Raw genomic sequence first — 26075 nt, forward strand, 5'->3', positions numbered from 1 at the left:
TTTCATTTATGTCGCTGGCTTGTGTGCTGTTTACAAGAAAGAATGTATGTTTGAGAGAGAGAGAGAGAGAGAGAGAGAGAGAGAGAGAGAGAGAGAGAGAGAGAGCATTAAGTGACATCTGGGGCGAGGCTTGAGGCTAAATAAATGTGAGTGGCAGAAAAGTAGGGCTGGGCAATATATCAATATCGTGATATGCGATTAGATATCGTCTTAGATTTTGGATATCGTAATATAGGACAATAAGAATGACATAAATGTTTTAAAGGCTGCATTACAATAAAGTGATGTAATTTTCTGAACTTACCAGACTGTTCTTGCTGTTCTATTATTTGCCTGTACCCACTTAGTCGTTATATCCACATTACTGATGATTATCATCAATCTCATTGTGTAAATGTTTTGTGAAAGCACCAATAGTCAACCCTACAACATCGCCACAATATCAACGTTAAGGCATTTGATCAAAAATATCTCAATTTAAAATGTTCTCCATATCGTCCAGCTCTACAGAAAAGGTAGAAAACAAAATGTTAAATTCTGACTGATGCTATGTCTCCTGCTTTCATCTCTGCTGCTCTCTCTGTCCCCCCCTCCCCGGTCTCTGTATTTCTATAATAATCTCTCTTTCTATACTTATAAATTCCTTTGGTAAGTATCTGCCAATCTCTTGAGTCCTCCTATCCGTCCCTATGTCTTCATACCTATCTACACTGCACTCCCTTTGGAAACGCTTGTTTTTAGATAAAGAAATATATTAACCACTTTAAATATTACAAGGTATATAGATAATTTTAAATAATGTATGAATGTTGTGTTAAAACATTTTAATTGAGTTATTTAGCAGTTAGCCTCGCATTCCCACAGCGCTGTGGAGCAAGGTCTGGCTAAACCACACGTACATTCTAGGATAGGAAAAACACACTCTGTGTTGTTTGCTTTCTTTAAACACAATCGTCTTGGACGACGCTAAGCTCCAGATGCAGCGATGTTAGCACCCCGTTAACTGTTAAAAGTTAACTGTTCACACAATACAGTAACGTGAGCTATTTAAATTAGCTGGATACATGGTTAAACCTCATTAGCACTTACCAGTGTATCGCCGTGTGTACTTCGTCCACAACAATTCCACCAATCGGTCCCAAAACGTCCCAGTTAGAGAGGAAATGCCGTAAACATATTCTTTGTAAATCTTCCCAATCATTCCCCGTAAGAACCAAGCAGGCCTGCCTTGTTGCACGATCAAAATTTTCCTTTAACATAAATTTGCATTCCCCCAGCCTGCCTATGGTCCCCCAGTGGCTAGAAATGGTGATAGGTGTAAACCGAGCCCTGGGTATCCTGCTCTGCCTTTAAGAAAATTAAAGCTCAGATGGGCCGATCTGGAATCTTGCTCCTTATGAGGTCATAAGGGGAAAGGTTACCTCCCCTTTCTCTGCTTTGCCTGCCCAGAGAATTTGGCCCACCCATGAGAAAGAGAAAGAGAGACATCATGGCTTTCAGAGCAAAGTGGCAGTTGGTCAAGGCCACAGATCTTATCTGAAAGTTAGTTTTTTCATCATGTGGGTGATACTTGCTTATTTATTAATAGCTAAGTAATATCATGACTGTTCACTGCTCTGACACAGCTACTCCTGCAGAGCAGGGAAATGAAAAGCAGGGGTCTAGATTCCTAATCTACTCACCAGCAAGGCTGAAGGATGAAGAGGTGGGCTTTGTGAAACTGTGCACAGGATGCAGTAAAGAGATAGAGTAGCAGTTGTAATTTTCCTTTTCCTTGGAACACATAGAAAAACACATTTTATTTTAATATCTGCAATAATATAACGGCAACCAATCAAAAATGTGCTCTCACTTTTTTTCATTTGCAGTAATCTAAAACCTGTAGTTAACCTTCATCGCACGATTTGTTTCCGTTATTGTCCTCTCATGCTTAGCTACGTTGATGATAAATGGTAGAAATGACTTTCTCTGGGCTGGCGTATCCCCAAATCGATTTTCTGAAACAGTAATGCATTTCCATACTGGGCAGAGCTACAGCAGGAAGCTGAGTGGTGGGATGTGAAACAGAGAAGAAAGGGAAGAGCTGGGGCTGTAATTCACTGGTAAACAAACCCAGATTCAGTACAGTACCGCAGGCTGCTTTTGCTTTACTGTTTGTTATTCGTTTTACAGTGCTAGACAATACATAATTTATTGAGATTCAGTAGTTTGCGGTGTTGGTAACACTTTACTTGAAGTTTTCTACATAAGGCCGGTTACACACCGGACGCGTCACGCAAGCGTGTCAGACGCGTGGCGTGTCCATTTATATTTCGGCTCCCATGTTAACAGGTTAGAGCTTACACACTGCCTGCGTGAGATGCGCGTCTCAGGCGCGGCTTGAGACACACCTGAGACGCGTGCCTGCTAGAAATAGAACCAACGCCTATTTTTCACACGAGACGTGTTGGAAGCCTTTCCAGGCAAAATAGAATAGGAAAATATGTTTATATGTCATTTAGACACAAATACACATTAACAAATGACATGTTGATGTTTGAAAGCCTCTAGGTTTTGATATAAATGCAGATAGGCCTATATGAATGTATTTTTTTTTATCGATTTTCTAATATTGCACCTGTCAATACAAAACGAAATATTCTGTAGCCTATTTTGCCGTCAATACTGCCAACGTTGTCTTTGCTGTAATCAAATCAGTACATATTTATCTTTAACATGGTATTTCATTTTATCAATGAGAAACATCCAAGTGTCCAGACAAGGCTAGCAGCAGCAGCACCGCGTCAGACACGTTTCTGGTGTGTAAAGACAGACAAAATCCACGCAGCTGACACGCAGCTGACACGCAGCAGAAATGCCACGCTCCCGTGACGCGTACAGTGTGTAACCGGCCTAAGAGTTACATGAAACATGAACCCTAACCCTAACTCTAACCCTAATCCTAATCCCAAACATAATCCTAACCCTAACCATAACTTGTCATGACAAAACCGAATGACACTGAAGCGTCATATCATAAACGTTTGACATGTTTATATTGTTTTATGCAAGTAAAGTGAAACCGCTGTTAATCTAACGCCTTTGCATTAAAGGTGCAGTAAGCGATGCTGCCCAAAGGCTGTTGAACTACCAAACAGATACATTCCCCGCTTCAGAATCTCCGCAGCTCAGAGTCATGGGCATGCATTGCCACAGCGACGAATTCTGCTAGTGTCTCTTCTGACTAAACGAAATATGGCAGAGTCGATGTTAGCTCACGTTAGGTTGTGGATTGGCAAACTGTCGCTACTGCTGTAAAGCCAACCTGTTGGGAGCAGCTATCACAAACAAACGGACTAGGTTAAACTATCACGGTAGAATGGCAGACCCAAATGCACGACTCAGACAGGGAATCACAGGTAAGTAGATTTACTGTTCTCAGAACAAAGCAGGCGACGGTACAAAAAGTGGTAGGCAGGAATCGTTGTCAGGAGTAAGGCAAAAGTCAAGTAACACTGCAGAATTAACAAGGAAAATAACGCTGGAGAGAGTGACACGATGTACAACTACAATCTGGCAGAGATTAAGTGAACACTGGGAGAATATATGCAGCGGGAACTGGGGGTGACGATAACTAACAGGTGATGCACATTAGGGATGGGAAGGTAATCACACAGGCGGGAAAACTGACAGAGGGGAAGACAAGTGACCTTAAATGACAACAAACAATACATTTCTAAATAAAACAGGAAGTCCAAAAACACAAAATAAGAGCGGAGCAGTAATGTGACATTAACTGACCTTTCTTTGAAATCACGGAAGTTTCTGCAGCGTTGAAACATCCACCGATGTTAACAAGGCTCTTCCTTCTTTCCCGGTCATAGAACTTCTTTATACATTTGTATATTGTGTATTGTATTGTATTGTATATTTGGGGTTGACCGTCAAAAAGCACTACTACGGTCAGAAACATTGTGCCAAAATATGAACAATAATGTCGCTGTCAACAGTCTTATCTGCTAGCGTTAGCTACCGACCGTTATCTTGAACCCATCCAGCAAATAGACAGTACCGGTCATTTTACACACAGTTTAACAACAAAACAAAACGCTGAGTGAACATTCCTATGTTTTTCATGCTGGTTTTGAGCATTATGCCTCCCCACTAACCTGGAAAACGGTTTTAAAACAGTAACGTTAAAGCAACATTAAAGAACTTTTCCCGCTTCGGTTCCCCGGCCTACAGGTTGTCTCATTGGAACTACAGCTTGCACTACCCGATCTGGCAAACTTGCATAAATGTAATGTAATGGACAATTCCGCTTCCAACCTGACAGTTCACTTGAGTTCAGTAGAGCAGACGGCTCTGCGGAGTCGTGTAATTACGACTTTATGACTTTTCATGAACATCTGAAGGAGCCGTGTTGCGCGGTGGACATAGCGGAAACCCTGTTGTGCGTCTGACCTATTTCTGTTACCGTGGCGGCAGAGATTTTACCGTGGCGAGCCGCCATGAATGAATCGGATTTCAATCAGGACACTCACATCAAGTTTTTAACCATTTACTGCAGCAATTTGCATTTCAGTTTGTGTAAACTGCAAGCAAGCTTGAAAATGACTGTCCCTGAGCTCACAAGCCTGCGCTCTAAAAAGGGAGCAGATAAGCAGAGCCATACCCAGAATAAAACTAATCTTAATGGAGTGAGAGTTGAGAGGATCAATATAAGGGACAGCATATGAAATTCTAATCAGAAACATTTCGCATTAGGGAAACTGAAACCATGATTTCTATGTAACTTGATAGAAGGGTCCAGCTTTGGCCAAGGAAAAACCCATTATATTTTGGAGCAAATTGTTTTTAAGTTACGTTAACATTGTGAGATAGAGCATGGCCTTGGCGGAGGTCTGCTCTCTCCATGTGCCCCTATAGTTATGTCAGGGCAATGCACAATACAAGATTAAATTACTTGTGTAAATGGAGATATTTCTTGAATAACAATGATATTTATTTATGTATTTCTCAATGTTAAATATCCAATACTATAATATTATACATTTTTTCCTATAAAAGGAAAAGTTTGTAGCTCATAATCACTTATTTATTAGATAAACAAGAATGTTACAATTATAATTTTAGTATATTAGATGTGATAGATGTCTAGTCCCTGGACTAAAAAGACCTGTCAATCAATTAGGGATTGATGGCTGGTTCCAACTTCCAGGGTTTGATTCTAATTGAAAATGTTCGTTACAAACCATCAACACTGAGCTGAGGGAACATCTGTATATATATCTATCTATCTATATATGTGAAATTGTTTTTTACAGTACTGTGTGATGTAAGTCAACACATTAAATGTGGCTCTTAAATGGGATCTTCCCCTAAGGAAAATTATGAGTATCAATTTGTACAGGAGCAGGACTTTTTTATCGGCAGAGTTGATCCCTGCTGTGAGAACACTTAAAAACCAGCTGATCTAATGGAAATGTCCTCTCCATCCTGCAGTCCAAAATCTCTCTCTTGTTCTGACCTGGCTCTCCTCTGAGTGCTGTGGCGGCCCCTGTCTTTCCGTGATGACAATAAATATCAAGTTTCATTTGTGCTCCAGCTGTGACTTCCATTTCTATCCAGCAGACGGAACAGCTTGTTGACCTGCAGCCTATCAGGACTTCCTTCGCTCGACCCACATCTAAACAAAACTGTCAAAGTCTTTTCTGCTTGTTGGGAATGTAATATCTGTAGTGTATTATAGTACAATCCAGTACTGTATTATACTCTGGCTAGGGCTGGGCATCGAGAACCGATTCCTACTCGGAATTGTTTCAAAAATTACGATTCCAGCGGAATCATTTCTGTATTGGAACCGTTTGGAATCATTTGGAGGATTTGGTTATAAATCTGATCCAAATTTAACATGCGCAAGTTTTGGTTTCCGTAGCAGCCAGGCGCTTGTTGTGTTGCAGCCATGGAGCACAGTAAGCGGTGCTCTAGTGTGGCTTTATTTTTACGTTGAAAATGCTGCAAACCACCATTGAATCAAAATAAAACTTTACTCTTATTTGTGAAATAATAAGCATGTGAGCCATTTCAACTCTCCCCTCAAAGAATTGGTATTGAGAATCGGTAAGGACCGGAATTGAAAGGAAGAATCGGAATTGGAATCAGAATCGTTAAAATCCAAACGATGCCCAACCCTAACTCTGGCATGATACAGTAATATAGTTTTATGTGACTTTGCAGCACAATTTATATCCAGGAATTCACAACCTGTCTCCTACCTTAAATTAATGTTGGCTTGCTCATCTGTGACCATTATCTTTTCCTAACATCAAAAAAGTACTTTTAGGAGCCTTTCACACCTACTTTGTTTGGTCCGGACTTTCAGACTTTTCAGTTTGATCTGAATCACAATTACAGGTGTGAAAACTCCCCACTGAATACAGTCTGACAAAAAGAGGTAGTCTCGGTCCGGATCAAATTGAACCATGGTCCGGTTCGTTTCTAGTGTGAAAGCATTTTTTTTTTGGGCTGGTTCAGACTTTCGGACCAAATACAGGAAGCTCTGGCAGGCTATCGTCGTGTTATAAGCGAAGCGTAGCTCCTTTTAGGAACAGCTCAGTGTTCAGTGTGTACATGAGAGAGAGAGAGTGACGTGAATGCGCTCAGAGCAGACAGCTTTCAGCTATCAGAGCAGAGAATAAATTAGCAGTTTACTTGTTAAGTTGTTAAGCGGTAGTAAATGTACGGTGTAGGTTTCAGTTTGTCTCTGAATAAAGGCTGTAGTTCCTCAAAACCCAAGTAAAGTTCCCGTGTCTAGCTTCTCAACAACACTACAAAACAAAAAGAGCCGCAGTAGCACGGGAAGAGCAGGAGTCAGATGGAAAAAACAAACAAAATTCCGACAAAAGAAAGATGATACAAGAGGCCAGGGACGCCAATCAACAAACCAATCAATGACAAGTATTGGGAGATGCCGCTCACAAATGTGATGAAGACGGGACGTAGACATATCGTGTAGAGTTCTTTAGTGCGCTTGCATAACTGCAGTGTGAAGGGGGTGGCAGTAGCTCAGTCTGTAGGGAGTTGAGCTGGGAATCGGAGGGTTGCTGTTTCAAGTCCCCATTGGACCAAAGTATGGTGGCGGACTGGTAGCTGGAGAGGTGCCAGTTCACCTTCTGGGCACTGCCAAGGTGCCCTTGAGCAAGGCTCCGAACCCCCAATTGCACCTTTCCATTGGCAGCTCCCTCACTCTGACAACTCTCCTTTAGTGCATGTATAGGTTCTGAGCATATGTGTGTGTAATTTGGACCTGTGTGTAAAAACAACAGAGTGAAAACATTGGAATTTCCCCTTGTGGGATTAATAAAGTATAAATTATTATGAAACCAAAACTAATCGGATCAAATGTATACAATGCCACAAAAACATGAAAAATGGTCCAGATTTATACAGCAGCAGTCAATGTGGCGCATCCAGTAAAATGGAATGGATATACATACAGAATTACAGTGCATTACTTTTCGTAGCTTTACAAATGGTTCATGAGAACAGCCTGTCTTTTTTAACAGTTTAGCAGAAGTATTAGGCAGCTACTGCTGGAGACTGCTTGGTGTTAAAGTGGTGAACATGGTAAACATCAAATCTCCTAAACATCACCATTTTCATTGTTAGCATGTTACCATGCTGAGGTTAGCTCAACGAAATTATAGTAGCTCTAAGTACAGTCTTTCATGCTGATAGCATGGCTGTAGACTCTTAGTCTTGTTTAAGGCTGTTTCCCTGGGACAATTACCGTATATCTTGAGCTAAATTGTTGTCTCATAATTAGAGACCACTGTGTCATTATATCAGGGTAACTGCCTTCTGTAATGTATGGTTTATCCTAGTAGGTTTCATCATAAAGGCATTCCTCTCAGACATCCCTGAAGAGAATAAAATAAGAAGAGAAAAGCAATAGGCTTTGGCTGGCAACTTCTCGAACCCAGAGGAACCCTTGAAGTTTTGGAAGTAACTGGGAAAATATTCAGGCAGAGTAATCCAATCTTACTCATTTCACTGCACATCACTTCCATCACTAAATCCTTTCCTCTGAGGTGGCGCTCTTCTTCCATTCCCTCTTCCTTTCTTTCTCTCTCTCGTCCTCTACTGAGCTCTGAGACACACACACACACACACACACACACACACACACACACACACACACACACACACACACACACACACACACACACACACACACACACACACGTCTGATGAGATGAACTATGAATTTAGTTCACTACTTTGATTATAAAAGCAATGTTTCCATTCAACTGCCAGATGAGGCAATTTGTAGCTAACTTCGCAGAACGAAAAAAAAATTGTCTTTCAAGAAACTATCAGTATTTGCCAATTGTTTATTATATTAGCATTTCTGAATCACAAAGGATGGAAAGATGCTGCCGCTCCGCTCTTAAGGATGTTGCACTTCTGGCTACAGACCAAACATTCCACTGAATGTTAAGTGATTGTGGTGTTTAAATATATTTAGATACACAGAGCTATGAAAGAAGTCAAACATAAGCTTTGTGCTACAGGGAGACAGGAAGCACAGCTGACAGTGGCAGACCACGTGTAACAACACCTGCATAGGATCGGTACATCCAAATATCACACCTGCGGGACAGGTACGGGATGGCAACAACAACCGCAAGAACTGGCCAGGCTGGTGCAGTACATGAGGAGGAGATGCACTGCACTACTTAATGCAGCTGGTGGCCACACCACATACTGAGGTCTAATTTTGATTTTGCCCTTGTACCTCCAATCCTCCTCCCATTTGCATCACCACCTACCTTTGTTGCAATATTTCTGCTCAGTTGAGCTTTCACTAAAGACTTGTTACTACCTCAACCTCTAGTCAGTGTCCGCTCTTGGGTCCAGACCTCACAGACACAACAGAACATTCAAGAAACCAGTCAGACGCTTCAACTGCTAAACTCCTGTATCGCTCAACTCGGTGATAAACTGGATCAAGTTACCATCCGCCTTTCCTCTGGAGTTCAATCCCCGGGTGCAATCTCCTCTTCGGCCACTCCTTCCCCCACCTTGGTTTCCAGCCAGCCCTTGTTAGCTCGAGAGCCCTTCTTTCCCCTACCTGAACGTTACTCAGGTGATTTAGGTTCCTGTAGCCATTTTCTTCTCCAATGCTCCCTAGTTTTTCAACAGCAACCAGCCATCTACCACACAGATAAGTCCCGTGTATCTTTTATTGTTGGTTTACTGTCTGGGAAAGCAGCGCAGTGGGCTACAGCGTTGTGGGGGGAGGGGTTCATCCATTTGTGAGAGCCTTTGTCAATGAGATGTGCAAGGTTTTTGATCACCCAGTGCAGGGAAAGGAGGCAGGAGGCAAATTATTTTCTCTTTGTCAGGGCTCTAGTTCTGTGGCAGAGTTTGCGGTGGAGTTTCACGTTTTAGCTACTGAGAGCCCTTCTGGAAGCCGAGCAGGACGGTGAAGGTGAAGACCTTCTGGAGGCCGAGCAGGACAAGGAGGACTCTCATGAGGTCAAACAGGTCAGCGAAGGCGGAGCACCTCTGGAGGCCGAGCACGTCGGCCAAGGCGAAGCCCCTCTGGCAGCCGAGCAGGATGTCGAGGACTCTCAGTAGGCCGTCTGCAAAGGCGAAACCCCTCTGGCGGCTGTCGACGAAGGTGAAACCCCTCTGGCAGACGTTGGCGAAGGCGAGACCTTTCTGGAGGCCCGGCGGCGAAGGCGTGACCCGCTTGAAGGCCAGGGAGGCAACAGGTCAGCGGGGCTGAATACAGGCGAAGGATCAACTGGACTGGAGTCAGGCGGGCCAAGGTCCGCCAACAGGGCAACTGGAACCGCGACAGGAAACAAGGCAACAGGAACAGGAGTCGGCAGTTCCACCAACAAGGCAACAGGAATAGTAGCAGGCAACAAGGCAACAAGATCAGAAGTCGGCCAGTCTGCCGACAGGGGTAACTGGAACCGTGACAGGAAACAAGGCAACAGGATCAGGAGTCAGCTGGAGCGCTGACAAAACACGGGGGGCAGGAGTCACTGGGAAGCCGGGTACCAGAAAAGTCTCTGAGACGCCGAGGAACGGCACAGTATCTTGGGTGCTGGAGAACGGCACAGTATCTTGGGCGCCGGGGAGCGGCACAGTCTCTTTGATACGGACAAAATACACATGACTATACACTGGTAAGAGCAAATGGGCGTTTAACAATGTATCCACCTAATTTAAATAGTTCACCTGACTGTATTGTGTGAAGAAGTTACTTCATTTAATGAAGCTCAGCGTAGGTTCTTACAGGAAGACTTCAAATTTCTTCTTTCATCACTCCTAATTGATCAGCTGTTCCATGGCATTTACTTGTCAGCAAACAATTGGATTCAGCTGTTTCATTGTTAGTTAAACCAATCAGATTCAGCCATGTATCATAAGCCAATCACAGCATGACATCCTGTTTTAAATTTTCTCTCTCCTCTGCGGTTGTCAGTTGTCGTTTCAGGAATAGAGTGCGTTCCGCCTCCTCCCCTTCATCCACTGGTTGTCTCACCCACGTACTCCGGGGATCGTCAGCTGAATGGCAATCTTGATTGGTTCCCGGGCACCTTCAGCACCACCACCAGTGTCTGGACTCCATCGGGGGATACGTTTGGTTTCACTACCCATTTTGTAACATATGGATTCAATGGAGTCTAATCTCCAGAGACTTTGCACATTTCATTTTCATATTTTGTCTTTGCACATTTCATTTTCATATTTTGTCTTGTACAATAAACATGTTCATATTTGCAAGGAAGTCTCTCCTGATTGAAATATTGTATGTGGCGTTTTGCCTTGTTCCACCAAAACAAGTTCCTTCCAGAGACTATTTTGCAGCCAGAATTGCAGCTTCAAGGGTTAAGCTCCGCCTAAGACAATTGTGATTGGTTTAGGGAAATACAAACATTTTTTTTTTTGTGTGGTGTAGCCAGACCCTATTCCACAGCGCTGTGGAGATAGATCTGGCAATGCAATAGTACCTAGTGTAAATTAAATGTGTATTCCTCCTGCCTCTGAGATGCAGTACTATTACATGTAATGTTCTTTTCATATGTCGAGCACTTTCCGTTTGTCATGTTACTGTGTTTTCTTAAGGAGATCACTTAAATGGCTGTGAATGTGGTCTCCATACTGCAGCTTTCTTATTGCACTGATCAGTGGTTTGCATTATTCTCCCTTTTCAAATACTGTTTCTAATAAGTTCTGAAACTATGTTGTAATATAGTTGAAATATCTCCCCTAATGACAGTTTTTAACTTGTTTTAGATAAAAAAATGTAATGTTTGATATGTGGCCAAAAGGCTTTTTCTTCAGTGCAGATCAAATCAGCTCGCTCCGAAGCCCACAGCTCAGGGAGAGCCAGTGAACAAGGTAATTAGTATCATAAAGTAGAATTCATACAAACATGAAGCCCTAATCATAAAGTCTCTTGCAGACTTTAAGTGCTGTGATGCTTGGGGCTTTAATGGAGAGAATTAAACGTGTGCACATATACACACAAACAGGAACATTAACAGGCACAACAGAGTGACGTTAAGGCTGCCATTAAATGCTCTCTAGCAGAGTAAACACAGGCAGTGCTGGGAGCCGTATCAGATCCCATCCGCTGTGAACAGATGGAGCCTGGAAAGCAAGAAGCAACCCTAAAAGCAGCTAATAGCCTCCGAGGTCCTGCTATCTTGTGTTTTAATACTTATTTTTGTTCTTTCTGGCAAAGTTGACTGTGCTTTATGCACTTTTCCATCCACCTACTGCCTCACACAGACATTCAGACTAAGCTGCCCAGTGTGACCACACTGCGGGCCAATGTGAAGGTCCATTAGAGCAGCTGTGGGTTGAGGGAAGCTGGAACTGGCTTTGAAGGAGAAGATAATGTTATTCTGTCACTTTGTTCACACGGGGTACCGTGTTATCTAAGGATTTGAACCGGCAGCCTTTAAAACACAAGCCACTGTTTTGATGAAAGCATGCCACTGACACATCGTGCATGTTCACAACAGCATTTTTTTTCTTTTGTTTCTTATGAAACTATTCATTATTTTTCATAAAATTGCAACTACAATTCATATCATAAAATCCACCCTTTATCCTGGAAAATCAAATGTTTTGTCATCAAATTGTGATTTTTATGTCTTAATACGTAAAATGATTGTTTCCTTAAAATTATGACATCATTATTATGTTATGACATTTCCCACTGCGTTGACCCAAGCTCTGTGACGAATACCTGCATGGCCAATAGAAACAAGGCAGCCAGCCAGACACGGAAGGCAAAATGGAGGAAAAACTAATGTTGAATGTCTGAATTCCCCAAACTGCTCTCACGCACCCACAGCCTCTTCTTCCTTGCTGCTCCCCATCCTCTTCTCAGTAGCAGGGCAAAATGCATCTTCGTTGTTTCATGTAACGACCCTAGAAGTTTGATAGTGACATTTACTGCGTTCTTTTGGATCGAATGCGTCAGACACAGGACGCGTGCCTAGCAACATCACTGCCTGTAGCTTAACAACACAGGATTTACAGCGCAGGCACACTTAATCAAAAGGCATGTTTGGTAATGTTGGCAAGCTAGCAAGATTTGGAAGTAGCATCTCGTCGGGGCTCCGTCTAACCCCTCCCCCTGCCCACACACAGACATGCACGAGCACCGCTGCCTCGCTGCTTCAGAGCAGAGCGGAGAAAGCAAAGAGAAAAGACAACTTTCCTGTTAGATTAGGAGAACGTTCCCATAACCTACAGTCTTACGGGAAGTGGAACATTCAGCAATTTTTTAAACCAGAAAACGAATTATCCTGATTTGCTAGGAAAACCTTCCTTCAATGCCATTACTGTCATCTCAGTACAGTATGAGAGCATTAAAACAGAGGGACATTTTTTACATCATAAAATGCCACATATTTACCACATACTTTGATTCAGTGTGTGTAGTGTGTTTGTGTGTGTAAGAGCTACTGATAGATGCAAGAGCAGCAGTCAGTATGATAACAGAGTTTGAGAAGAAGTATGGATTTGTGATCTAGATGTACGTATGTGTGTGTGTGTGTGTGTGTGTGTGTGTGTGTGTGTGTGTGTGTGTGTGTGTGTGTGTGTGTGTGAGAGAGAGAGTGAGTGTGTGTGTGTTAGCCCAGCCAGGTGACAGCTGTCACCTGGCCTGTAATTACAGCCAGTGAGACCAGACAGCCTGTCTTCTCCCAGCAAAAGAAAGACTAGAAGAAGGCTAGAAGAGAAGAGACATAAACACACCCACTGGCCCAATGGGTGTGTTTGTGCGTCTGTATGAACAAAGTAAATTGATACACTCAAATCAGTAAATGGAACATTTCTGATAGTTGTCATTGCCTCCACATGGTTTAACATGGAGGCCTGCCCTTGTAATCACAAGTTGCATTTTGAATTAAAAGTCAAAAGTCTAATGTGACTCTGAAATTTGTACCTCCTCAACTCCTCGGGCTCGTGACCCGGAAATCATTCTCAGCACGCCATGTTGAAGGACATCCCAATTCCTAAAATGCACATCGAGGAGTGAGGATCGAGCATCGAGAGGGCTCCTCCGAGGAGTTAAAATCGAGGATACGCTGATGTATCCTCGAAAAAGACTTTTCACCCGCTGCATGTAAACATAGAGGCGTGACAGAGCGAGCGGAGGAGACAACAAGTTCATTCCCTAGACTATTTTGCAGAGCCACTGTTGATGCGTCCGGGATTGACGAAGTTAGCGCCGCCCAAGACGATTGTGATTGGTTTAAAGAAATGCAAACCACCAAGATTTTGTTTTTCTTCTCCTATCCCAGAATGTATGTGTGGTGTAACCAGACCTTACTCCGCAGTGCCGTGGAGCTAGGTCTGGCAATGCGAGACTACCTCCGTATTGACACAGAAAGCAACATTGCAGCAGGCTGGTAACAAACAATCTTGTATAAGTAACAGTTAAACGGAAAACATTTTAGGCAGGAAATAGGCAATGCAGAAACAGAATCTTGGTTTATATTTGATCAGCGCTGTCTAGTTTTACAGTTTTATCAGAGTTTTAACAGCCTCCATTTTCTCAATACAGGAAACAGTATAACGCCCACTTCCTGTTCACAAATTCGAATTACAGTCAAACGATGCAACGATATTGTGAAATAGCCAATACAGTAACAAAATCTTGGTTTATATTTGATCAGCACTGCCTAAGGTGTGTGTTGTGTATGTGTGTGTGTGTGTGTGTGATCCCCGTCATGAAAACAGAGCAAAGCTGCCAGAAAAGCAGTCATATTGGTGGTCTCATCTGCCCATCAGACTGTTGAAGCCAACACTGTGCCCTCTCTGCTCTGACAGCACTAAAAGGGACAATTATTTTAGTGCCGCCAGTCCCTTCGTCATTCTTTCTCTGTGTAGAAATCCCAGCAGACCATCTCCTCCTTCGGTCAAGAAAGAACAGCCTCAGAAAATGGGATTCTCATACCTCTGTGTTATTGTCTAGACTCACTATTCACCTAAAGCCGTGTTTATAAAGATGATTTATGATCACAGTGTATTTGCCAGCACCATTGCAGTATAGATCATGTCCAAGCTTATGAATCTTGAACTGACAGTAAAGCTCCAGCTCTACATCCCATGAACACTCTTATGTACAAACTTTGATGTAATGTAGTAAAAAAAAAAACTTTATTTGCCAGATCTCATACTCATAAAGTAAATTCTCTACAAATTCTCTGGCCGCCATATAGGAGGCACTCAGCTCTTGGCAACAGCAGTTTACAACAACGGAGGACATTTCTACACATAACACCTGCACAGTTCTACAGGCCTGAGGAGACATGGTTCATCTCTGTACCATAATTGACTGGAAACAGATCAAATCAATTATTCTAATCTGTTTACCATCAGCTTTGTTGCAAACAAGCAATCATTGGCACTCGAAGATAGTATATGTACTGGCTACTGCATGCCACACAGCCAGCAGTTTTGTACTTTTTAAAGATGATTCTAGTTTTGGTCATATTCTTGTGCATTATGATTAGGGTTGGGTATTGTTTGAGTTTTTTTCTGTTGGAGAAATTGTACATAAGTTATTCCACTCGTTTACTATATTCTATTACTGTTATAATAGTACATACCAAATGAAGATACTATTCTGTTGTTGCCTTTATAATATGTGTTTGTGTGAGTTTGTTACAGGAACTGTGGCTCAAGGTGAGAGGATGCAGATAGTTGCAGTTGTGCCCGGCGAAGAGGAATTGGCTACATAAGGCTGAGAAAGACAACTCTGCTGTCAAGCTTAGATAGCAAGCAAGAACAAGAGATAGCGTATAGTAGCAAGCAGTCATACCCAAAATATGGGAATGTTCAAACTGGTTTCAACTGGATTTATGTGTGCACCCTTCCCCTTTAGCAGTTGAAACCTTATGTACCTAGGGCGTTCCTAATGAAATAAAAAGCAAGAAGAGCGGAGACTTTTTCAGAGTGAGTTGGGAGGATTATAACTGAACAGTCTCCGAGCACTCTCCTTGCAAGTAAAACTACTCAATTCTCTGTGTCTTTCTTGTGTGCAGGTTGTGTTACAAGTGTTGGGGGTTTATACCCAACATTTTCCAATACCGGTGCTAAAACGATACTTTTAAAACGGTGCCGGTGCCTAAACGTGCCTGAACCGATACTTTAAAAAAAATAGGGTAATACTAGTTTCAAGTGACCGCACAATCTGTGTTGTTTTTCCGACAAAGGCAGCTGCACACTGCTTAACGTCCCGCTGTTGGAATCCTCTACAGTGATATACAGCATTTTAACCGTGTTTAATCCAGCTGCTAGCTAACAGTAGGCTAATGTTACCTACTGTCAAGTGAAATGTTAACTAGCGTCACGTGCAGCGATGCTTCTGTTGCCTCTAACGTCTGTTTCAGAGCATCAGAGAGCAGCGCAGAAGGCATTTAATTGGCACCGAAATGAGGCTCCAAAATCAGCGTTGCTATTCGGTCCGGTAGATACCGGTCGTTTAGGCACCGTATTTAGGTGTCGTATTAGCACCGGGTCTCGGTACCCAACCCTAATTATGATAATGTTTTACTAGCATCAGTAATATCTAAAGATCTATCCCTAAACACAGCTTTACTTCTGGGCCTGTTGGGGCAGCAACATAAGCCTTGTTTCCACCAAGCATTCTGGTTCAGTTAAGTTCAGCTAAAGTGAACTTCGACCACAAATACGCTAACCTCCATGGTGCACATCCAACAAGATTCTGGCCCTGAGTGGAGACAGAAATGAAGGCACACCATTTAAAAAAAATAAAAAATAGATTCATTTGCGAGACTTTTGCTTATTGGATAGCGTACAGTATAAGGGCCGACAATGGGAAGAGAAAGAAAGGTATACATATGTGTCCCCAGCTGGAATTGAACCAGGGACATTGCATTTATGTAACCATTAACCATTCAGCTATCAGGCAACCTATGGCACAACAATTTTGCTGTAGTGAAGAATGGTGTTCCCAGATGCAACTCTATTATGGGCCATTTATTCTGTGCACTACCTCGTGCAAACTGTTCACTCTTTCCCACTTGGTTTGAAAACTTGGCGTTAGTACTTACCACAAACTATTCAACCATCCTAAAGACAGGAACCCACCCCGCCCCCCATCTCTCTCCTTTATGTCAAATGATGATAGGCAGGGGTTAAAGTGGGATCTGGCAGGTGGGGAAACCCACTCTTAGAGAAAAGAAAGCTCACTTTTAAAGCTGATTCGCCTGTTAGTCTCATTATTTCCTCCTTCCGAAACAGTGGTGAAGAACGCCAGGAGCTATTGTTGAGTTTTCATTCAAATTAAATTATGACTGGCATATAAACTGCATGCCAAATTAATCGGAGCACACAAGGCCTAATTGCCTCCTAAGTTACCATATGACCTGCTGCTGACAAGCATTTAAAAGGCTAATTTTTAAACAGAGTCTCACACAGTCACTCCACATAAAACAAACTGGGGCTACATTCACTTTCAGCAAACCTCACGGAGAACAATGAGGGCAAAACAGCATCAACAATCAGTTTTAACCAAATATTCTCTGTCTTTTAACTGAATATTCTCTGTCTAGCTCAGTAGGCTACCGGCAACGTGATCTTCATCTGTTCGACTGACTTTACAAGTTTAGATAGTACAAGTCTGTCCTGCTATTTTTACAGACATTTGAACTAACCACAGACAGTTGCCTCGTTCATGGACTCACAGCAGTGCGTTGCTGAGCTGGGAGTGAATCATAGACAGTTAAAGGAATGGACAATGTGACGCCGTAGATTGCCACAGAGACCAGTGAAGGATATTAGAAGCACTTTTCCGGTGATGGCTAAGCGTTACTGCGCAGCCTCCAACTGAGCTTGACGACGTAGATGTGACGTGAGCAACCTGTCTGAAAGTTGGAAGTCTTCTGGTAGCTGTGCCGAGTGAAATCTCAATCATTCCCAATCTTACAGAGACGGAAAGCGTAGGTATATGTAAGGAGATAACATAGGCACAGTGTAATTATTGCTAACTAAAATGCTAGTTAACATCAGTAATTAAACTTAAACAGCTAATGTAAATCGAAACTGCCTGCGAGCTTTTCCTGGACTGTACGGTAATTCCTCTACTATGCAACAGTAAGTTGTGTAGTTATGACACAATCGTTAGCCTATTTTTACAAAAACGCCTGCTACGGAGACATATCATGAGATACAGGGTAATGGAGCCTTTTATACATTGTCGTGTTTCTTGAGAAATAAACAAAGGACAAAAAAAGTCTTTAAACGCTTCAGATGTAAAGTTTTTCGCTGTCAAAGTGGCGCCAACGTGGGATGCTAACAGCGTATGATGGCTTTTTTAGCAACAAAATGGATCCACTGGAGTGAATAGGGGGAACACTAGAATGGAGATTTGGTGTTTTTTTTAAACACACAGTTAACACTGGTGTATGAAACTGCCAATTAGAGAGAGAGCTGCTGGAACGCTGTTCCGGGTTGTTCCAGCCCACTTCAACCCCTGATAATAGGTGGTCATATATGGTCGTCCTCGCATCGTTACTTATGTCACATGATGGCGTGTGAGCACTCTGCATTAACGAGAGTCTCAAGCCACCTTGACCTTGCTTTCTCGGTGTCTAAAGGCCTGTGAGTGATAAGACTTGTGGGGGCTGCAGCTGGATCGGAGAAGCGCCCAGGAAATTCATTAACGCAGTATCAAAATTAACTGGCCAGATACGCAGAGAGAACAATGGTCTAGTGATGGATCTGCGTGAAATTGAACTGGAGGCCTGGACCAGGTGCGCTGATAACGGCACATACACTGTTGCAGAAGGAGGTATCTGAAGAAGGATAAAGAGAGAGGGTAATGTTAGGTCGGGCAGTCAGACTCCCGGAAAGACCGTTGGCGGTAGGGCGAGAGAGGATTGTCTTGAAGGAAGTTTGATTCCTTATGCATAAGCTGTAACTACTTGCAATATTGTCACTAACGATGATTGACTTCGACTAGAGGACTCCTGTAAGTTACCATTAAACAAATACAAAGGTTAAAGGTGCAGTCTGAGACAACTTGAATTGATCCTAAATCGACCCTGGCCACTTGGGGCCAAGCCCGAACCGGCACCAGAACAACCTAAATCTTCAGTGGACACCAGTGACAGCAGATACTGAAAACTGCCTAGCTCCCATCAAGCATGTCTTTATGTGATTGTTATTCCAGTATGACCTATAGACGAGGACCATAAAAACATGTCTGATCTGATGTAGTGTAGGTTGTATTTTACTCACATGCTAAACAAGCACATTTTCAGTAACTAGAAGAACGTAGGTTTAACATGTTGGCCTTCTGTTATAAGCTTTTCAACTTGGCAAATCAGAAGAGACACAAATTCAATGCAATAAATAAACAGAAAGGCAGAAAAAGCCTGCTGTTGTGGGCTACTATTAGATCTGTAGTTGAGATACACCTGATGGATTGTGGGTAACTTTAGCTTGCGTTGTTGGTGTTGGCCATGCTGCTGTAAAGACATGCTGTTGGGCTAATAAACTGTTAATATTCCGTGGTAGTCCGGGTTATCATTGTTATATTTAGTAACATTACAGAGTGTATAACACGTGCCATAGCATCATAGCAGAAATCAAACGATTACATTCATTTTCACAGCACGAGGAATTATTTTCACATTTGTTTCTATTTTGTAGTGATACATAAGCATGCAGGCTCACACACAAATACTGTACATGAATACAAGGAGATGCTGTGGTAGCTGTGAAATAATTATAGAGGGATCAGTGTAATGTTCTGCCTTCCTGCTGTCAGCCATTCCTGATCTAATAAAGACACTGAGAAAATTAACATAATGAACTAGGCTCCAGGCTTCTCACACACACACAAATAGTAGAAACAACGACCTCCGACACATACATTGAACACAACACACAACCTCAGCACATTACAGTGTGTCATGCTTAGCCAACAGTTTTCAGAATTATCTTCTGTAATGTACTCATGGGATCGAGCTAAACATCAACACACACGCACACACACCATCATCCACAGCTAACAGCCTGAGTGTGTGGGCGTGTTGTGTGTGTGCTGTGATCCCAAGGGCACCATAGTGACTACTCGTACAAGTTTGTATGTCTAAACTGTCAATATAAAACTGTGCGTTTTATGCAAAGTAAGCATGCACACTCGCACACAAACACACACACACACACACACACACAGTGCAGAGCCAGAGTTGTGTCTATGATTTCAGTCCTTCTGACTCCAGCCTACACAAGGGTAAAACATTCATTATATGTCTTGGCTTTTCTCAGACTCTCAGACACACACACACACACACACACACACACACACACACACACACACACACACACAGAGTAATGAATATGATCTCAGGGAGATGGGAGCTGTTCCCTCATGCTGTGTGTGGGGAGTCAGGCAGAGGTTCAATCTCATTACTGTGTCGACACTGTGCACTACACCACCGTCTACACTGCCAAACACACCACAGGAGTGGGTCTGAGTTTAGCGCTCTCTCACTCCAACTCCTTTGTCTCACATTTTCTAACTCTCTGGCTTCCTTACACGCTCATGCTACAGTAATCACTCTGCCTATTACTAGGCCATGGAGGTTATCTGTACTCATTTAAAATCGTTAGACATTTCTCTTAACAGCTAACTAAGCCTGCATTATTTTTGATGTTAACGATAAAATCAAATGACAATAACGTGTTGTACATAGAGCTGAGTAGTAAAGGAAATAGTCGTTTCATATCGTGGGTATGTATTTGGGTATGTATGCTCAAACGGCTTTCCACATAGCTCATTGTTTGGGTTTTTCACCCCCAAACTCTGTTATAATCAACCTTCGTTTCCAGCAGCAGGTAAGTGTTTTTACCTTTTTTTTAAGAGAATAAACCCACTCAACACAACCTGCTCAGCTGCAAACAGCTCACAGACAAAGTAAGAGACTAGCTGGTAAACACAGTGGAGCATTTAGCAGCTAACGTTGAAGACATTTTTTCTCCAATGTTGGTGGAGACCAAAACCGGTGCTAAAAAAGAATGAGTAGTAGATGGCATTCATCACCTGGACACAAACACCACTCCAAATGAATGATAATGTTGCTCTGTGTCTGTGGGATGTATAAAATGAAAAGTCTAGTGATATTCTATATGTTTCTCAAATTGATCCTACTAATAAGTGTGTGTATCAAAGCCTGATATTTCTTATTCCTCTCTGCAATAGAGCTCCATTGTTGTCCAAAAACTATTACAAAACATCAGTGAGCCACACTGTTGCACTGGGCAAACATTTAAAATGTCATTTAAGGATGTTGTTTAGTAAATCAGACACTGATGGTGCAGCGCTGTAATGTACTTTTTTTAAATTGTTTTTTCTACCAAAAATATTTTGATCCGGTCGGGTGGTACTTGGCTGAAAACAATATTTTAAAGGGGACCACCGGTCTAGTGTACAGATTTGACTTAAAGAGGAACTCTCACTCATCATGAGGAAAACTCCTCAGCCTGTGAAAACAGTTTGATGTCCTGTGTGGATGTCCTTTAGCAGTGGTCTGACCAAATCAGACTTGGGCTCAGACTACACATTTGTAACAGAAATCTTGCATACAGCCTATGCAGACTGATCTCATGAAGTTGCGTATGTATGACACGCCGATACATATGCCATGATTTGCAAAAATATGCCATGATTTGAAAAAAATTCCGGGGGGGGGGGCATACCCCCAGACCCACCTGGGGAGAGCCCCCCCACATAACAAATCCCAATGTAACCCCTGGGTACAACACAGGACTTTCACCCAAGAGAGCGGGGATCGTGTCCCGCGTGTGGCGTTTCCTTTGTGTCCCTCATGTGATGTTTCCTTTCCACATTTGTTCTTTTCCTAAACCCAACCCCGTTCTTCTTTTCCTAATCCAAACCGTTTCGTCTTTTCAACCCAACCCCCACACGCCACATGGCTTTATAAAGACGTTGCAGACTGCAGTCAGCTGTATACAGCGTAGACATACACGCGGACAGCTGAAAATGCGTACAGATAACATGCCTCTTGGCGTTAGGAAAGTGGCGTGCATGTTTACGCGAAGTCATGATGTCATGCTGGCCTATGGATGTTGAGTTGTGAAATACACTGGCATTTATTAAGCAAGATGCCATTGGTTGCATTATGGGAAACGTAGGATCGACCCGTGTTGATGTTAGACCAATATTAGGGGCTAAAGGTCAGAATACCTGGGCCTCTGTTGCCTCAATGTTGACCATACTGATTTCACTTGTCTCTTGTGAGTCCCCTACATGTTATAGAAGTTGTTTTTCTTTTGGCGGATTCTTAGAACAGGAGTTTCTCCTCTTTTTCACGTCTAATGAACACACTGAAAATATCCTGGCAGCAATTAGTGTCTAAATTGCAATTAAGATTAGATTAAGCATGGACATGACCAACATTCCCATGGCAAAATCTTCAAGTATCCAGCTGGTGTGTGAGAAATCACTTACTCAGCCTATTTAGGAAAAAAATGCCTGTTTTTAGAGAAACCTTGAGGAGAACAACAAGCAACAAGGCACAAAGTGAGAAGATTACCCCGACACACGCATTATGAATACATACAGTACGGAGAGAAAAAAAAAGGACACAGTGACTCATGCTTCTTTTATATGTACAGTTGACATTTATAGAGCTAATACAAAACCACTGTGGTACAGATCATTTATAAAAACTAAACCATAACAACGACAACATAAATAGTTTAGAATCCTGATCGGTAAAAATATCTTGGTCCCCTTCCAGCGTCAAGAGTTGAGGCCGAGGCAGAGCGCGACTGTGGGCGGCGGTTGAAGATAAATGAATGTTTTATTGCTTTCACAACTGCATCCATCCCTGCCTGTGCTAGACTCTAGAGCTCTTTCACAGGCGAGAGATTTAGCCCAACCAAGTTTTGTACAAATAAATTAAACTCTTCAGTCCAACACGCAGCGTATCCAAAAACTCCCCCAACTGTTGAACACACGGGCCGTCTTAAAAGGCGCCGGGGATAATTAAGCCTACGGGAAATTTACTGGCCTGGGTTTCAGTGATGTCGAAATGCTTTTTTTGGAGGTGTTTTCCACCCAGACTGAATGAATAGGACTTTCTCAGGAAATGAAGCAGTTGTAAATGCTGATGTGACCGGGCCCTTTAGTGGACATTCACAGGTGCATATTTTCCTTCACAAGAAACAAGAAGAGATTTTTTTACTAACAACAACCATCCATTACATCCCACAATCTCTTCGTTTTACAAGGATGTTGTACATTCTCTTACTAAGCTTTTTTTTTTTCCGTACATATTATCTATGTACTGTTACATTTGTTTATTGTCGAGGAGCAGCCTCAGTCACGCTGGGAACACACTACATCGTTAAAGTAACGATCAGGCTTAGCACACTTCCATGAGAACACAAGTGCCCCACAGTTACAGGCCTTTTACTCCTTTCTCCATCTAGTTTACATTTCCCTCAAACGCTGCAGGATGTACACTTCATCCCTTTCCCTCTGTTTTTTTTGTTTTTTTTTTAAATGCACACCATTGCAGGGGTAGGCAGATCAATACTGAGAGATTCAACTGTACGTTCCGTTGTCATCTTCAGACAAGAGTGCAACATTAGATCACATTACAGGTGTGTACTGCCACTAAACCTATGGCTTATTGGCTAGTAGATGTTATATATGTGTGTGTGTGTGTGGTGCTGGCCATATTCTTTTCATTAATTTGTATGTGTGTAAAAAGCCTTTCCAAAACAAGCATATACCCATTTGTCTTTGGAGAGGAAATAACAAAAACCTCTTGTTCAGGTCTCAAATTCGGCAGTAGCACGCGGGATCGTCTGAGTCGAGTCTGAAAGGTAAGATCCGGGTTCCGGTCTTGGGTATAGAAAAATGCATAGACTGATTTGCGCCTTTTGTGCCTCTTATGTATTCTTCTTTCATGTCTAAATGTGAACACAGCCCTCGAGGGCAGGTTGCAGGTTTTTAAAACTGAAAATGGGCTAATGATAGATTGCCAGTAGGGCAGCATTAAGCACATTTGCTATGAAGCAAAGTGGAAAGGTGTAGTGTGCTCCCAGCATTGGTTGTGAACTTGAAATACGTGGGACATAGACTTTTTTTATCGGGAAGAAATTTCTGACTGATATTCCCTTGTGGTATATCAACACTTGCAAGCTCAGGGGGACATGAAAGGCATTTTGTTCACAGCACACGCTATGAGGAAATAATACTGGTGATGTAGATGTGGGCTTGGGGCTTGTTTGAATACAGTAGCACAGTTCAGATGCAACAGGTGTAACGCTTATGATGATATGAGGTAAGAATGAGTACACTGAAAGGATGATACGGGTCGGCCTCTGCCAGAGTGGTTTGGTGGAAGTTGAAGAAAGATCCTTTCATTCAGCATTACACTACCGGACATCCTGTTAATGTCTGTCAAATGCCTGCTGAGCCTGCTGCTGTGCGCCTGTATGTCCAAGCATGTGTTTTTCTTAGTGTGTATGAGAATGTGTGTGTGTGTGTGTGTGTGTGTGTGTGTGTGTGTGTTCCGTGTGAGGATTACCGTAGGTGTGTGATTGCTGCTTGGTGGAAAATTTGTCACGTTACCTCTTTCACGTTTAAAGTCCGGATAAACAATTGTGTGGCATCTTTGCAGTCTCTTTGTTTGACAAGGCTTGCTTTGCTTTTTTTGTTCATTTGTTTTTGATGATAATTTGATTATTGCGAGCAGCGATGAACTGCCTAACATTTGCATCCAAAAAGGACGCGTGGATGCAGAGGTAAAAGTGATACTGACCTTTTGATCTGACTCTGGGTAAAATATCTCCCATAATGTTGGACTGGTCCTTTAAGAACCAGCTGGGCCTGACGGCTGCTTCCTGAAGCAAAATGTGACCATTTCTTGAGATACAAAGTTTCCCCCCAAGAGCAACAGTATGCAACTTCTATATGTTTGTGTAAAAGTATATCCTGTATCACTGTGTGTGTGTGTGTGTGTGTGTGTGTGTGTGTGTCTGTCTCATGGGATCTGGAGCTGCAGCTCCTCCTCCTCCTCGTCCATGTCGCTGGTCGGACCGTCTGGGTTTTCAGGACTAAATCGAGCTGATCGCATTTTCCCAAACAGACCAGGACTCTGCTGCTTCCGTCGCAGTCTGAGAGAGAGAGAGATGATGAAGAATGGTGTTAAAATAGCATTACGATGCTGAAGAATATGACAGTACTGCATATCATTTTTACATTAGACACACGGCCGTGTGTGTGTAAATGTAATATGTGTATAAATGTGTACTGGGGATATTACACACAAAAACAGCAAGAGAAAGGCAAGCCAAATAAGACAGTTATGGATGTACACACTGCAAATACAACAGCAAAGATATAAACTAGGGTTTCATATTTTTCCCAAAAATGAGATGAATCAGATCCCGGGAAATAGACAGCCCATATTCCGTGAATCCCGGGAAATGGCCGAGAAATGGCTGTTTTTTTGGTTTGTTTTTAGCCCAAGTACTGTATTGATATCATTCAAATATGCGTTCCCAAAATCCCCAACTGACATTTTTTGTCATTATTTGTATCATTTTTAGGACTAAAGAACACAGTTTATGTCCATCAACACAGTTTCAATGATCAATTCTGCTGCGTGATCCTCAGAGCTCTGACTAGACTCTGAGTAACTGGACGTACAGAATGTTCCTTGTGGTTGGTGTTTGTGAACTTTGGGAGATTTTCTTATTGATGGGTTAACGGTGATTACGTTATGGAGAGTGTTTGTGCTTTTTCTCATTTGTCATCATCAAAATAACAAACTGGGGAGTGCGTCTGAGTGGCCTCAGTAGCTGGACAGTACTTGCTACGGTACCAGAAAATAAAACCTTTACTTGTAAAATCTGAATTCCATTCAACCCACCATTCCATTCACCCCTATACTGTGCCTTGACGCACTCAGGCTACATCTACATTGCGACGTTTTGGTTTTTAAGCCAAGTTTTGAGCCAAAAGTGATCTCCGTGCAAAGTGTTAACTAACTAATCTCCTTTTGAACTAACACTCCCAAACCAAAATATCTCATCAACATTCTCGTATACTGGGCATAAAAAGCATAGACATAAAAGAAATAAAATGGACCAACAGATCCCGTTGTTCTGGACGGAGACCAGTGAAGGATATTTGAAGCACATTTCCGGTGATGGCTGAGCGTTACTGCGCAGCCTCCAACTGAGAGAGACGACGTAGATGTGACGTGAGCAACGTGTCTGAAAGTTGTAAGTCTTCTGGTAGCTGTGCCAAGAGAAATCTCAATCATTCCAATCTTGCAGAGACAAAGAGCGTAGGTATATGTAAGGAGATAACATTGGCACAGGCTAATTATTGCTAACTAAAATGCTAGTTAACATTAGTAATTAAACTTGTACAGCTAATGTGAGTCGAAACTGCCTGCGAACTTCTCCTGTACTGTAACTGTTCCTCTACTATGCAACAGTAAGTTGCGTGGTTATGACACAATCGTTAGCCTATT

The 26075-nt window shown here is 42.4% G+C and overlaps 1 protein-coding gene across 1 annotated transcript in view; it reads right to left on the reverse strand.

Annotated features, from left to right (window-relative positions):
• Nucleotides 1-22167: 22167 nt before the first annotated feature.
• Nucleotides 22168-26075, reverse strand: part of ccdc102a (coiled-coil domain containing 102A) — a 59524-nt gene continuing 55616 nt past the window's right edge. The window contains exon 9 of the mRNA XM_028577169.1: nt 22168-24708. Within this exon, the coding sequence (XP_028432970.1) occupies nt 24576-24708 (133 nt within the window). The 3' untranslated portion in view covers nt 22168-24575. The remainder of the gene's footprint in view (nt 24709-26075) is intronic.

Source organism: Perca flavescens, chromosome 1 (genome assembly GCF_004354835.1).
Source record: "Perca flavescens isolate YP-PL-M2 chromosome 1, PFLA_1.0, whole genome shotgun sequence".
Taxonomy (NCBI): Eukaryota; Metazoa; Chordata; class Actinopteri; order Perciformes; family Percidae; genus Perca; species Perca flavescens.